This window comes from Sesamum indicum, linkage group LG3, assembly GCF_026168435.1.
Source record: "Sesamum indicum cultivar Baizhima isolate 11 linkage group LG3, ASM2616843v1, whole genome shotgun sequence".
In the NCBI taxonomy this organism is placed as follows: domain Eukaryota; kingdom Viridiplantae; phylum Streptophyta; class Magnoliopsida; order Lamiales; family Pedaliaceae; genus Sesamum; species Sesamum indicum.
The window spans coordinates 16,452,828-16,467,699 of NC_142659.1; the positions used below are offsets into that span (position 1 = coordinate 16,452,828).

General features: G+C 33.4%; 2 protein-coding genes across 5 annotated transcripts; one reads left to right on the forward strand and one right to left on the reverse strand.

The window, feature by feature from the left end:
- Window positions 1-586: 586 nt before the first annotated feature.
- Window positions 587-3,739, reverse strand: LOC105157767 (protein IQ-DOMAIN 8). Its single transcript, XM_011074235.3, has 5 exons — window positions 3,510-3,739; window positions 2,978-3,232; window positions 1,880-2,089; window positions 1,680-1,793; window positions 587-1,586 (listed from the first exon to the last, which is right to left on the reverse strand). Exons 1-5 carry the CDS (start codon window positions 3,573-3,575, stop codon window positions 945-947), a joined length of 1,287 nt encoding a protein of 428 aa, XP_011072537.1. The 5' UTR covers window positions 3,576-3,739; the 3' UTR covers window positions 587-944.
- A 6,935-nt stretch (window positions 3,740-10,674) lies between these two features.
- LOC105157769 (coatomer subunit zeta-1) lies at window positions 10,675-13,340 on the forward strand. 4 transcript variants are annotated; one of them, XM_020692373.2, is made up of 7 exons: window positions 10,734-10,829; window positions 11,128-11,177; window positions 11,342-11,501; window positions 11,765-11,912; window positions 12,002-12,079; window positions 12,689-12,773; window positions 13,065-13,340. In XM_020692373.2, the coding sequence occupies exons 2-7, from the start codon at window positions 11,151-11,153 to the stop codon at window positions 13,122-13,124; spliced, it is 558 nt and encodes a 185-aa protein (XP_020548032.1). In that variant the 5' UTR covers window positions 10,734-10,829; window positions 11,128-11,150; the 3' UTR covers window positions 13,125-13,340. The 4 variants fall into 4 exon arrangements, with proteins under 4 accessions (XP_011072540.1, XP_020548032.1, XP_020548031.1 ...); XM_020692372.2 differs by having other exon boundaries at window positions 10,738-10,829; window positions 11,128-11,261; XM_011074238.3 differs by lacking the exon at window positions 11,128-11,177 and having other exon boundaries at window positions 10,675-10,829.
- Window positions 13,341-14,872: the final 1,532 nt, after the last annotated feature.

Consider the following 14,872-nt stretch of genomic DNA (forward strand, 5'->3'; position numbering starts at 1 on the left):
TGGGATTCTGTCTTTTCAGTCAAATTCTCTTTAGGACAGCATCTAAAACGTACGAATTAGCCCTTGTGAGAATCCATATGGTATATATTCGTCGATTTTTGGTTCAGTTTGATCTGTGAACTTAGGATATTTCAACTTTTGATGCTTGACCTCAACATGATCCAAGTTGTATGTACATGTTCGCGTACGTAGAGCTCCTCACGCATGCACTTTATGGCAGGTGAAACATAGTATTTTATGGCGTCTACAGACGCTTTAGTTATATTGTTGATGAGTGGCCTATCTTATCAAGAGTAACTTGAACAATGATGGATACGGAGGAGTAGCGTCTTTTCAAACCATGTAACATTTATGTGTTCTTGTGTTTGATTTCTTGCATACTTTTCAAAGAAAACATGAAGGCGATTGCTCCCCGGTACTTTGAACTTGCTTTAAGATCACGGTACATCAAATTGCAATGATATGATTGCGATGGAAGTGGTCCTCATTAAAGGAAGAATGATGGTTCCAAATAAGTGAATTCAGTTCCCACAGCAAGTACAATATGTCCCAGCTTTCTACTTTATGTTGCAACATAACTGCAGCATTCTAGCAAATCCAATAATTTCATTACACAGGTAAGGGATACTTTGGTATGATTATTAATAGGCTGCAGAAAACTAGCAGAATCGTTCCAAAGTATGATAATATACATAGATGATTCGCCACATGAACCATTCACAAACACGGCATGCTTTGCCGCAGTATAAATTTGAGTATCTAAATCAATAATGACAACAGCTCTATGCTTTTGATCAGCAAATGAGTAAGTATCTGTTACAGTTCTTTCTATACTTTGAAACTCATGTTTAAGTTTTACCGAAAGAAGAAAAAAGGGAACTACCAAAATGGCAACAAGCTGTTGAACTCATCAGGGAGGCCTTCCAAATTGCACGATTACACAATTAGAACTTGTTGCTCTGTTTGTAATAATCTCGACTATTCACTGCACCATAACATCCCGTATCTCTGTTATGGTAGAGATCCTGGGATAAATCAACTGAATGAAGGTCAGTGTCAGCACTTGTTCTTGTGACCCCCTTGGAAAGTCGGCTCTGTTTCCTTAGATACGGCAATTCCTCAACCGAATGCATCTGCTTAAGCTGAGTGTGAAATGAATAAGCACATGGTGTCTGCTTAGCCTTGATCGACTTCGTCAGGCTCATGTAGTTAGGCTTGGTGTTATTTTGTTTGGCCAGTGTATCAGCTGACACCGGAGTTCCAGAGGTGCTTGGGGATGAATTTGAGGTTGTGCTTTCATCATAGACAAATTCAGTTGTAATTCTTGGTGATATTCTTGTAGAAATGTTGTTACGCCTTATTCTCACTGAATCATGGTCAGATGAACTTGAAAAAGATCCGTTCTTTCTGGAAATTGGTGTGGTTTCGGATGAGCCATTATAATAGGATCCTTCCATCGACTTTGTTTCCCATGGCTTGGCCGCCATCCAACGGTCCAACCAGTCAAGTCCTGAGCTGCTCATATCCACCTTACTAGGTGCCATATTCTTGTTTGATTTTGAACAAGAAACGTCGTTTTTTCTTAACTGCTTAAGTGACAAGGCAGCATTTGATCAGTTCAAATCACTCCTAAAAGTCTTTCAAAAACTTATGAGCATACATAAAACACAAACAATTACCTGTTGAGAAAGGGCATATGCAAGTGCCCTCTCCCTCTTGATAGCTCCTTCCTTCTTCATTTGTAACTTAGACCGCACTTCTTCCACCGTCCCATGAATATCGCACCATCCATTCTGCAATTACGGTTAATAAGAACGATGATGATACTAACCAAACCAGTAAAACTTCATCTAAGATGATAGGTTCTAACTAATCATACCTCAGCTTGCTTTACAGGATCAAATGCAGTATCGTTCTCTGGCTGCCTTTTTGCAGATGATTGAGCGCATTGAGCAATCACTCGGGCTTGAACTCGAGCGAGAGCCTCCATGCACTTCAATGTCACAGCAGCTTGCTTTCTAACCAGCCGTCCCCGCACTATAGCTTGGAGTCTAACCAATGCCTTCAAGGCCCGTAAAGCTCGTCTTGCCTTAAAATGTCGACCATTACCAAGCATTAGCGGTTATGATAGACAATTGAGGTCGAAAAAACTCCAGTAAAAACCACAGGAAATCATGCTGATTCCTCGACAAACAATCCAAGAATATGAGGCACATTAAGTGTTCTTTCTCTACAAGAGTTGTCTCAAAGAAATATTGCATAATCAACTAGTTTTGAATACCATGACATGATTGCCAATCAAAACTTTGATCATTCTTGTTCTTGATTTTCACCGTGTTTGATTGTGTTACAAGTGTTGGAACAACAGCCATTGGAATTCCTCCTTTAAATCTCTTCAGTTTCATTTGCAAATTGGTATGTAACAGCAACCATCTTCAATTCTGCTTCAATTTTTTGGTCGGTTTATTGTGGGGGAATTCATTGCAATCATAATTCTCTTAATCACTCTCTTTAATGGCTGCATTTTAGCATGCCTATATAAAGGCATGTCATTTCTCATTTGTAGCACACAGCAACAAAAAACAGCACTCTCATTTTGAGATTTCTCTCCCTCTCTCTCTCGGCATCTATAATCTTTCTTTTAAAATTTGAGCTATAAAATTTTGATTACGAGTGTTTGATCGAGTTGTTCTTTGCCAGAATCGAAAGAACTGCAACTGTCTTATTGTGTGAGAAAAAAAATTGAAGTAGAATTGAAGATGATTGCTGTTACATACCAATTTGTAAATGAAACTGAAGAGATTTGAAAGAGGAATTTCAATAGCTGCTGTTACTAATGTATGGGTTGCACCACCAAAATTCCAACAACAAGGATCAAGACCATTTACCAAGAACTGAAAAAAGAATTGAGAAGAGTGCAATAGAACTTGCATAAAAAGTGGTCTTGGAGAGGACAAAGTCAAAGGAAGAAGATTACCAGAAAAGCTCGAAAAATGGTCTGAATTCGAACAGCGGCCCATTCTCGACGGACCATCATAAAATCTTTCGGTGAAGCTTTAGCCAGAGCAGCAACAGCAGCCGCCATTTCCCCGTCGTGAATGCATGAAGAAGACTCCGATCCTTCCGTCTCCGTCGCATAACCGCAGCCTTTTCCGCCCTTCGCTGCCATGGATATCCCCCCAGATGCACTCCTCCATAGCCTCCATTTCTTGCTCTTACCACCCACTTTTTCCTACACAAAAACATCCAAAAACAGATTCTGACAAATCCCTTGTACCCAAAATTTTGGATCAATAATCCAAAAAAGAAAAAAAAAAGATAAGATAAAGACAGAGCAAAATCCATCTCAAACTCACTTTTCCAACACCATAAAAATCGGAAAAACCTTAAAAAACACAATCCCATTTCAACATAATCCGAAATTTCAGAAAAGAAATAGTCATATAAGACAACATGAAACAAGAATTTAGCAGAAAAGAATAAATACAATGTAAATGTTTTTGGCTTACAGGTTCATTCACAGAGGCCTTCCTGAGACCGATCACTGATTTAATCCACTTCCCTGAAGCACCCATTGTTCTAACAAATTGTAAGAGATCAAAAGAAGACAAGAAAACGTGCTTCGAAATTCTTGAAAAAGACAGAATCGAAGAAGAAGACTGAGTGAAAAGCAACTTGGGATTGTCGGAATCTGATTTTAAGGTTTACAATTTGGAAAGGAGCGTGGGCAGTAGTGAGTTTTGAAATTTGAAAGTTTGAAATAAATAAAGAAGTGGCAGAGTTGTAACGGCTAGTTTTCTTGGAGGACTTTCTTTATTGCTAGTTGTAATAATTACTATTAAGGTTGCTTTTGAGGGGTTTGATGAAGGGCATCATCTATTTGACAAATTCGATACCCTATACGTAAATTTCTACTTATATAAGTTGTAAATTGTTGAATTCATATGTGATAATGATATTATATACAATTTAATAATTAATAAAAATAATTATATTCCCTTTTTATGAGGTTTGGTATAATTACATATAAACTATATCTGATTTGAGAAATTACAACTAACACCTTTTAAATTTGCTTCAATATAGTCAAATCAAAATTTATTGAATTTTTTTATATTAACCAAAAAAATTGAATGAAAATAAGGGTTAATATAGATTCTTTTGTTGATATCAACAAATTCAGTGAATTTTGACTAATGGGCGATTTGTTTGTTAGATAGAAGCAAACCTCAGAAGTGTTAGATGTAATTATACCAAATTACAAAAAATTTAAATGTAATTATTTTTGTTTATTTTTGGAAAAGTGATTTTGAAGATAATTCTTTGATTATTTTTGTTAATTAATTATTATTTGTTTGAGTTGGTGTTTATTGAGTATTGCAGCTAGAGCGAGCCCAATGATGGATAAAATATTAAACGATTGGACGATTTTTGGATCAGACATATAAATATGAGATATCAATTATTTAAAATTAAAAATTATGAATTTTCAATATTGAAAAATGTATCACTTGCTCATAAATACCATATAACTAATACAAAACGTTTACATAATGTTTGGATTCGTTTTCTGAGTATTTTGTGGAAATAGAGAGAGAAAAACAAAGATAAACAAGTGTGTGCTAGAGATAGTATGTATGTTTGGATTTGTTTTTGGAGATAATTTAAAATAGTATTATTTATTTAATGTTGTGTTTTGGGAGACAAAAATTACTATTCATTGTCAAATCATGTCTTTGGAGATAATTTAAAATAAGTAATATATGTTTAATGTTGTATTTTGAGAGACAAAAATTACTATTCATTGTCAAATAATGCCTTTTTTATATATATTTATGTATATATATGTATGTTTTTATGCTAAAACAGTTAAAAACACCTAAATAAGGTGTTTTTGAATGATGACAAACATTAGGTATGTTTTGACTTATTTCGAAAATAAGTTGAAAATAAAAACAAACATAGTGTTCGTAACTCCTCCTCCATCAACTTTTTGCAATCAAATAATATTTTGATCAACAATTTCAGTATTGACATTGATGCCAAAAGATTTGATGAGTTACCTGAGTGACTGCTTTTGCCACATTAACAGGTGGAACCTCATCGTCTGCCGACCACATCTGCAAAACCGATAAATATTATAAAATTGGAAAGCATTCATCAAATTGCCAACCTTAACATCGTTTATGTCCACTTGTTGTTCATCAAGACAATGAAGTTCTCTTCTCTTGACCGATAATGGCCACTATATACCCATATAGCCTGCTAAAAATATCAATAAAATACGATAACACTTTGAAAATATGAAAATACTTCACAATATGACGTTTTTCTTTCTTTGTTTCGTTAACTGCCCAAGTAAAATGTAAAAGTTTGCAGTGCATAATAATTCGAACCAAAACATCAACAATAACTAAAAATTACGAGAGATGTTTTCGTTCTACTTATTTAGAAATCATGATAAATAAGATGTTTTAATATTAATTTGCAACGACATTTAAATCCTACTCATTGTAATGTACCAAATAATTCATTTTCTTGCAATGAAGAAAGAGAAAAGACCCTCTTTCCTTCTGCCCAACATAAAACCTTCTTGATGTGCTGAGAACATAAATCCACTTTGTACCCTCAATTGTGTCCGTTTTGTTAGTAGACAAGCTTCCCACCTTGTACAACCACTTCATATTCTTGCCTTTCTTTCTGCAAGAAACCATGTCACATTAATTCTTGCCAACTTGTAACTAGAATAACAATTTGCATCTACGTATGTTGTTGGTGTATGAATTAGCTCACAGGTCCAAGGTACCCAACACGGTTTTGTTGCACTTCAGTCCACAGTCTTTCCTTGACATCAACTCCAACATCTAGCCTGCAAGAAATCAACGGCTACAAAATTGCACTAATACAAGAACAAATGATGTGTGTACGTAAATTCTTGGACGGATTTCCTAGCAAATTTTGCCTAGTCTTCTGATGTGCATATATTTACCAGTAGAAGAATGGCTCTGGGCTGTGGATGCTCAACCATATGTTATAATATATAACTATATGTGAATAAGATATTTTTGTAGTGATGAATTAAAGGTTATAATATTTTCAGCCCTTTATATGGTAGGGGAGAAGAGAGTTATTGAGAAGAGGAAATAAGGGGTAAAAGTATGATTCTTGGCACTTGAAAATTTCCCCTAGGAAGGGATTAGTTTGAACATATATAGAACAATATATTCTGTCCTGGACTCAAATTTGTTCAAAGCTTAGGAGATTATTTGGACAAGAACAATTATATATATAAGAATTGGTCAAATGATAAAAATTTAACATATAATATAACTAGGGGGAGGGTTCGAACCTTCATCCTTGTGGTTGACAGCCAAAAGTTCTGACAAAACTGAGCTACTCCAACACACGTCTCATTTTATGAAAATAATTTATTAATCAATGATTTAATATTTCTTTTGATTTTTTGAACTCAATTAATCTTTTTCCTTTTTTGTAAGGTGAGAATTACATACACGATTACATAATATCTCAATAAATCAAACAATACATTAATATAACGAAAAATATAAATAAATTATAATAATTTATATAAAATAAAATAAATATTCATTCATAAGAGTGAGATTTAAAATCATGAACTCGTAGTTTTTATCGGCCCTCAGGCCATGTAACCACCAAAATCTTTTAGTCAAGAAAGCATTCCAATTTTCTCTTTGCAACCCCAAAACAAACTTCCAAATACACACACACACACCCCTTAACCCCAATTATCAAAGAGAAATTCCACCAAAAATAAATAATAACAGAAATAGAAGGGTGTAAGTATTCTTCTTGAAAAAGAAAAAAGAAAATAATAGAATAAATTATATTGATATTTTCTGATATTAGATTAAAACACATACACTATGTTTGGTTTTGATTTTGGCCCATCTTTGGGATGAGTCAAAATATAGACTATGTTTGGTTTGCTTAGTTTTGTAAATTTTGAATATATTTTTTATTATTTTAAAATAGTTTTAATTACTTTTTTCAAAAAATATAATTAATTAAAAAATAATATTTATTTTAAATCACTAACAACTAAATAAATTATATATATTTTTATACATATATATATAAATATATATAAAAGAGACGTGATTTGACAATGAACAGTACTTTTTGTCTACTCACTACCCAACATCAAACATACCATACTTATTTTATATTATCTCTAAAAATAAATCCAAACATACACACTATCTCTAACTTATTTTTATTTATCTTTGTTTTTCTCTCTCTATCTCCACAAAATACCCCAAAACAAGTAAAAACAAAACCAAACATTATGATAAATATTTCAATCTTCTAATAAAAATATAGCTACACCCAATATTTTAGAATATATTTGTGTAAACTTTGCCTTTCAATAAACGAGTGCAGTTGTAATTACAACTATAATTATAGTATTATAAAAATAATAAAATATTTATTTAATTTAAAAAAATAGCAATATAATATAATTTACTAAAAATAATAATATCAAGAGTTTGAAAGAAAGATCTATCATAGATTTAGAGAGAGAGAGGCAGTGAGTGTATGAGTAAGTGATGAAATCCCCACCTGAGCAGTGAGAAAAGCACAGCTCAATCACTGAAAGACATTTGAGTGTGGCTGCTGCCCTTCAATTTCATCCTACCCCAAAAACCCTTCCCTCTCTCTCTCTCTCTCTCTCTCTCTCTCTCTCTCTCTCTCTCTGTAAAATCAAATGTCAAACACACACACATTCCCAATTTCATATCAGATCAGCACACTAATCCCAACTCTATTTATTCAAAATATTAATAAAAAAAGCTATTGAAATTTACCTTTGTAGAGGCTATGATTTGATAGAAAGAGAGAGGGGGAGTGGGGCATTGAATTTGCAGCTTTTCTCTTTCATTAATACTCAATAATAACAGTGATGAATGTTGCAAATCCTCCTCTTTCTGGGAAAAACGCATTTTCTGATTATTGGCTGCTCATTCTATTCTTGCATCATCAATGCCTTCCTACCCCTTTTTCTTTCTTTCTTTCTCCATTACTATTTCACTTATTATTAATTAGACCATATAAAATGTTAAATTATATTTTAATTAAAAATAGGATGATGGTAATTATAAGATATTAGCATTCGAAAAATTGAGACGGTACGACAAAAAATTGTTGCACAAGATGAAAGATGTACGGGATGACTAGAATCCTATGAGACAGTATGACCAAAGATTTATAGCAAGTTTGTAGATAAAAATCGAGACTGCTACTTTTATAAGGATGACTTGGATAACTCATCTAATTTAATAATAAAAAGTAAATAAATGAAAAAATCAACACAAAATATAATTCTAAAACCAGAGTAACAGTCCAATATGGTTGAGGTAATTAAGATGGATGGAGAATTGTTGGAAAGAGAGAGTTCCCAACACATGAAAGTTGTTATTTAATTGTTGGTAAACTAAATAAAATGAATATTACCTCATTGGATTGAGTCTTGTTTGACATGTAAAATATGAGCAGAATGCAGATAGATAGGGAAATAGAGAGGAGGCTGAGGCTGAGGCTCTTCAGGCACAGCAGTCTATGCCAATATTTTTACAGTTACAGAGAGAGGTCAGTCACAGTCACAGTCACTATTTATAGGGGTTACTTGTAAGCTTATTTAAGATCAGTTAGTGGAAACTTTGTCAAACTTGGTAAACTGTTTGCTCAGAAATTTAGAATCACTTGTTTGTAAAGCAACCCCATCTCTCTCTCAAACACACACACACAGGTGCAAGAACCCTTTTTTTTTTTTTTTCTCTTTTTAAATAAGCTTTTGGGCTGCCTTCTTCTATATATATATATTCAGCAATCATGAATGCCCTCTTGCAGTTCAAGATAGTGAAAGAAACAGCCCTCTCTCTCTCTCTCTATCTCTCTCACACACACACACACACACACATACAGAGAGAGAACACACGGTCATAATCACCATTACAATCATCATTTGAGCAATGAGGGCAATTAGATTGTGTTGTTGTTTGCTTGTGTTGTTCTTCTTCTACAAACTTAGTTCAGTTTCAAGCAGGCAATTTCATGTTTTTCCTGCTAACGTTAACAATGGTAATAAAGCTGTCTCATCTCTTTCTCTTCACCATTTCTTACCACACACACTCACACACAAATAAAGGTGTCTTCCTTCTTACTACGCATGCATGCCATCTCTGATCTCTTTCATTCAGATACATTTTGCAGTTTACTCCTCTTACAACTCTATTCTCGCAAATTGGGTCCCCATATTTTAACCAATTTCAACTTATAACTCTTGACAGGCGCACCGAAGACTCCCCACTCTTCACCCCCTATCCACACCTCAAATCAGGTACATAAACATACATACAAACATTCTTTTTAGAATTTTATTTAATATTTATTAATTATTTTTCTGTGGGGTGTGTGTGTAGATAAAGGAAATGAAGAAAACAGTACAAGGGTCGAGGCCACCAAGCTGTGAGCACAAGTGCTATGGGTGCATGCCATGTGAGGCCATTCAGGTCCCAACCACCAGCAGCAGTGTGGGGGTTCAGTACACCAATTATGAGCCAGAGGGCTGGAAATGCAAATGCGGCCCCACTCTCTACACCCCATAGTTCCTTTTTTTTATATATATAAATTTTCACATCCCCCCAAAAAAAGAGAGAGATATGACTTACTTTCTATTTAATTTTGCGTGTTTTTGTGAACTATAATTTGTGTAATTATATGGTCAAAATGAGTAGTGGTGTTGGAAAAATTTGTGGCATTTTTTACATTATTTTTGGTTTCGCATGTTATTGCTCGATTAGCTAGTTGTAGTGGCACACGGTATTAGTATATTAATATATAATTTTTTATTCTAAAAGTATATTAAAAATAAAATATATATATAATTCAATAAATTACGTTTCTAAAGAAAGAAAAAAAATAAAACTAATTTAAAATATTATCCACACAATAAAAGAATTGGAATGACGTATTAAAATGATGTTGGGTACTTGTTAAAAAATTGAAAAAGAGTTATTGACTAATGTGGCATTTACTTTAAATATAAATTATTTGGGCTATAGGATAGATTATTAATAAGTGTGTGGAAATTCAAAATTAATTATAGGGAGTTTATTTGAATTAATTATTTTTGTGGGAATTATCTAATTATATATTTGCTTGTATGCACAGTGTGAAGAATAATTTGGACTCATTTACACTCATTTCTATATAACAAATAAAAGTAAAAAAATGAATTGTGTAAAATTGCTTTCATTTTCTTGCATTGAACTCTGTCCAATGACTGGTGCAAATATGAAGAAGAGGAGAATTATAGCGCAAAACATATGGAGGGGTACGATGATTTAACAGAAAATTTGTGGGACAAGATGCTAACTTTACCATATTGTCTGATTGGACCTTCAAGCTTGATTAATTAACCCACCATTTAATCTTTGTTGCTTGAGCTAAGTCCAATCTTTATTCTTCTTTCAATTACAATGCATGATCATTCCCTCATTCTAATCATATATAACTAAAACTTATTTATTTTTGCTTAAAGATTTATAAAATTAAAGAAATAATACATAATTTATTGGGTTGTGGAATTGGATATTATGTGTTACTAAGATATTAAGCCCACTCAATTGGTCGGCTCTTGAAGCTTTTTATGTATGATTGAGCCCACCAAACGTAATCAAGAAACTGAGCTTCCAAGCATATAAAGTGCGCTTGTTAGATTCTGTGATTTCTCTCAGCAAAAATTCTCTGAAAATCTTTCGCTTGCAATGGCTAGCTTTCTGGGTCGAGTACGTTTCAGCAGTCTCTGCTATTGTTTTCTCTTTCATCTCTGGATTTATGATTCGATGCGTTTGGTTTCAAGATCTATTGGTGTTTTTTTTTTTTTTTCTCTCTAATTTGATTTCTAAATTTCGGGAGATCTGATCATAACTCTTCTTGATCCCCGTCATTTATTTACTTTTTGCAAAACCCAGAAAGAAGTATTTGATTTTTTACTGAATTTGCACTTCTTTTTGTGGAGAACTGAGCTTGGTGATCGTAGTCTATCATTCAGGTCTAACTCTGCTCTGTGTGTGTGTTTTGTAGGTGTGTCTGCGTGTGTAACTTCGATGCATCATGAGATATCTGGTTTAAGTGTTAGTATGATTGATGATGGTAGCTGTTTAATTCTAGAAATCGGGAATTTTTTGGGTGTGTCTATTACATGCATGCATTATGGGGTATCCATGTTCTTTACATTGTTATACTTAGGATTACTGATTAGTTGTTTAGGGGGTTTTGATTGGATTTCCCAATGTAGAATGATTGTCCAACTGTAAAGAACATACTTTTGTTGGATTCTGAGGGGAAGCGCGTTGCCGTTAGGTATTATTCAGATGACTGGCCTACTAATGCTGCAAAGCTTGCTTATGAGAAGTCTGTTTTCACGAAAACTCAAAAGACTAATGCTCGTGCGGAAGGTACATTTCATTCTTGTGCTGTATAATAACTATTAGAAAATTATGATTTAAATGCGACGAGTGATGTATGTTCATAAGGAGTCTTGTGTGAATGTTATGTGTGTGGGGGCAGGAAACTCTACTGCTAAATGCCTTTTCGATCGGCAATCATTTACACATGGCTTTTCTTTTTTGCTAGCCGATTGAATTACCTGTCGAGGATAGTGTTCCCATATTCAGTTGGTTGCTCCATTGACTAAATGTTTTAATGTGATGGTGTGCAGCGGAGATAATAATTCTGGAAAACAGGATTGTTGTGTATAGGTTTGTTCAAGATCTTCACTTCTTTGTGACTGGAGAAGATGACGAAAATGAGCTGATGCTAGCTACTGTACTACAGGGTTTTTTTGACGGTGTTACTCTTGTCCTCAGGTTTCAAATATGCCAGGATTTCCCAAAAATTTGGAATTCTTGGATTGGTTGGTTTGTACTTCTGTCTGATTCAATTGTTTCTTTTTTAGGAACAATGTGGACCTAAGGGAGGCTCTTGAAAACTTGGATCTTATTTTGTTATGCTTTGATGAGATTGTCGATCGAGGGTAGGTTATGAACTCTTGTCATTAAGTTCAAATACATGTTCTCTTTATTTTTCAGCCAAACCAATATTAATTATGCCCCTAGCTCTCAGTGATTTAGTGAAGAAGCAATAACAGATCTAATACTTAAGAATCAATGTGATGCAGCAGTTCCAACACCTATCATGGTGTTAACAATAACCATGCTTCTACACTCATCATCACCTTGTCTCCCCTGCAAGTTGGTACCTTGAGATGCTTCTTAACAAGAGATCATTTTTTTGTCTTTCTCAACGAATCCTTTGTCTGTCTGGCAATTTGCTTTTCATGACATTTCTTTCGTATTGCTCCATTCGGCTTAGAGATGGTTTGGTTATATGAAGGCTACTTGCTGTCTTCTCTCACGAAATAATCACTTGTGGGAAATGTTGTCTTTTTCTTGTATAAGTCCATAAGTATCTCTATTTACATGTAAGAGTCCTTGACAAGGATCTTTCTTCGACCTATACATTATGTTCATCAATCTCATATTTTCTGCCATTAAGTGTAACTATTTAGTCATTTCTTGCTATGTTCTAGCTCATCCACAAAATTATGCTTCTTTAAACATTTGCGTTTTGTCTTGTCGTGCAGGATTGTTCTCGAAACCGATGGCAGTATTATTGCTGGAAAAGTGGCCTCCCATAGCATAGATGATAATTCTCCATTATCTGAGCAGGTGATGATGGTGCTCTGCTTATTTGTATTTTTTTTATGTAGTTTGTGTAAGATCGTCGATTTTAACACGTTAAACATTAGAAGTAACACATGCTACTTTTGTTTGCAACACATTATGAACCTGCATTCAAGACCGAGAGGTCCATAGCTTGATAAAATAGAAACAAGCTTCCCGAACTGCCAGAGGCTAAATATAGTTCCCTAGCTCACTCAAAAATTAAAAAATGTCTACTACTCTGATTCATTTCCACTATTCTTTGTAGTCTTAACATGGAGCATTAACCTTTTGCAGACGATATCTCAAGCTCTAGCGGCTGCACGAGAGCATTTGACAAGATCTCTTCTGAGATGATCCGTCTCTACATACAGTATATAAGTCTTGCATTCTTTCTATGATGATATTTCCATTTATGCAGCCATTACCATTTCTCAGGTTTCTGTAGTCTATTATCCAGTCTCCACAAGTCCTCTGTAGTAACACTGAAGATTTTTCACATTTGATATTGGACTAGAGGCATCATTCAGCCCTCAGATTATTCTTCAAGAAAAAGTGTCATTCTTTCCTGCATTTGTATTCAATCATCCGTTTGTATTGTTTCAAGTTTTCATTCTTGGTTGAATTATCATAGAAACTAAAATCATTTAAGTCCCAGTAATGCTCTTTCTGTTGCCCTTTTTTGTGATTGGTTGTTCTTTTTGCACAAAGATTGGTTGAAAGTGGAATCTAGAGGTTGTTTGGCTGAGCTTATTAAAAGTTTAAAACATCTTATAAAATAATTGAGAACTTCTAAGTTCTATATTATTGGGTATTTTTTTAAAATAGCTTATAAAATTTTAAAATAAGAATTTTAGAATCTAATAATTTTTTTTTAAAAAAAAAAAGAAGTAAGAACAATCCATCTTTTTTATAAGATCTTTTAAGCTCTTTTTAAAAAAAGTACGGGCTCAACTCATGCTTTTTTTAAAAATTTTTAAACTTTTAAATTTTAATAATTAGTATTTCAATTTTATTCTTCATATAATTGTTGGAAATATATAGTTTATAAATTTGATAGTATGATGATTTTAAATTATTACAATACAAACAACTTATTATATTAACCACTCTAACGTGGTATTTATCCAGTTACACGCACCTGATGTTACAAAAGTATCATTGATACTGGTGTGCGGAGAAACAGCGAAAAGTGATAGACAGCGACGGAAAAAGGATCTTACTCTGTTGCCTTTGATTCTTAGTTAGCGACGGAAAAGATTCGCCTCCGTTGCTTTGATTCTTCAACCGTCTCGTTTTGTCTGTACCAATCCTCAAAATCGCGCGCATTACAATCAAATATATAAAGCGTTAATTGGGTCCAATTTATAAAGCTAACGATACCTAATACGATTTTTATATTGCATGAATATAAGTACAACATGATACGATACGATACCGTTACGATGATATGATAAATATAAAAAAAATATGTAATATAATTTGAGATAATAATTATATTTAATTATAAATAAATATCAAGATGATGGAATGTAATAAAACAAAAAGAATAAATTACAACTGAATTCTCCTGAAATGAAATTAGATACAATCACGAACAATTATATATTGTTTCAAAAATTATAAATATCCCTTTAGAATTTAACGATCATCTAACAAATACTCACTCGTTGCAACTCATTGTATTGGGTATTTGTTAGACGATCGTCAATTTCATAAACTATTTATAATTTTTTAAACAACAAATAATATTTGTAATCACAACGAAATTTAAGAAAGCCCATCGTAATTTTTTTTAAAAAATATGGCATAATATACTACTTTTAGTAATTAACTATACGGTATTTTTAATTATATATTGCATAATTGGGACGCTATCAATATGAGACGAGTCCAATGTACGGGTCAAACAATTCGGACCACATATCTCTTTTAATAATAATTTTCAGTTAATGTTTTGGACATGTAATAGAGAAGTATCTAAAAAATATCTTATCCGATCAAATGTGATAACGACGTCCCACCACTTAAAAATATCCCGCACTTAAAAATGTGGAATAATTTAACAACGAGTTCATTTCGTTAGTTTTATTATGTTTTCATTC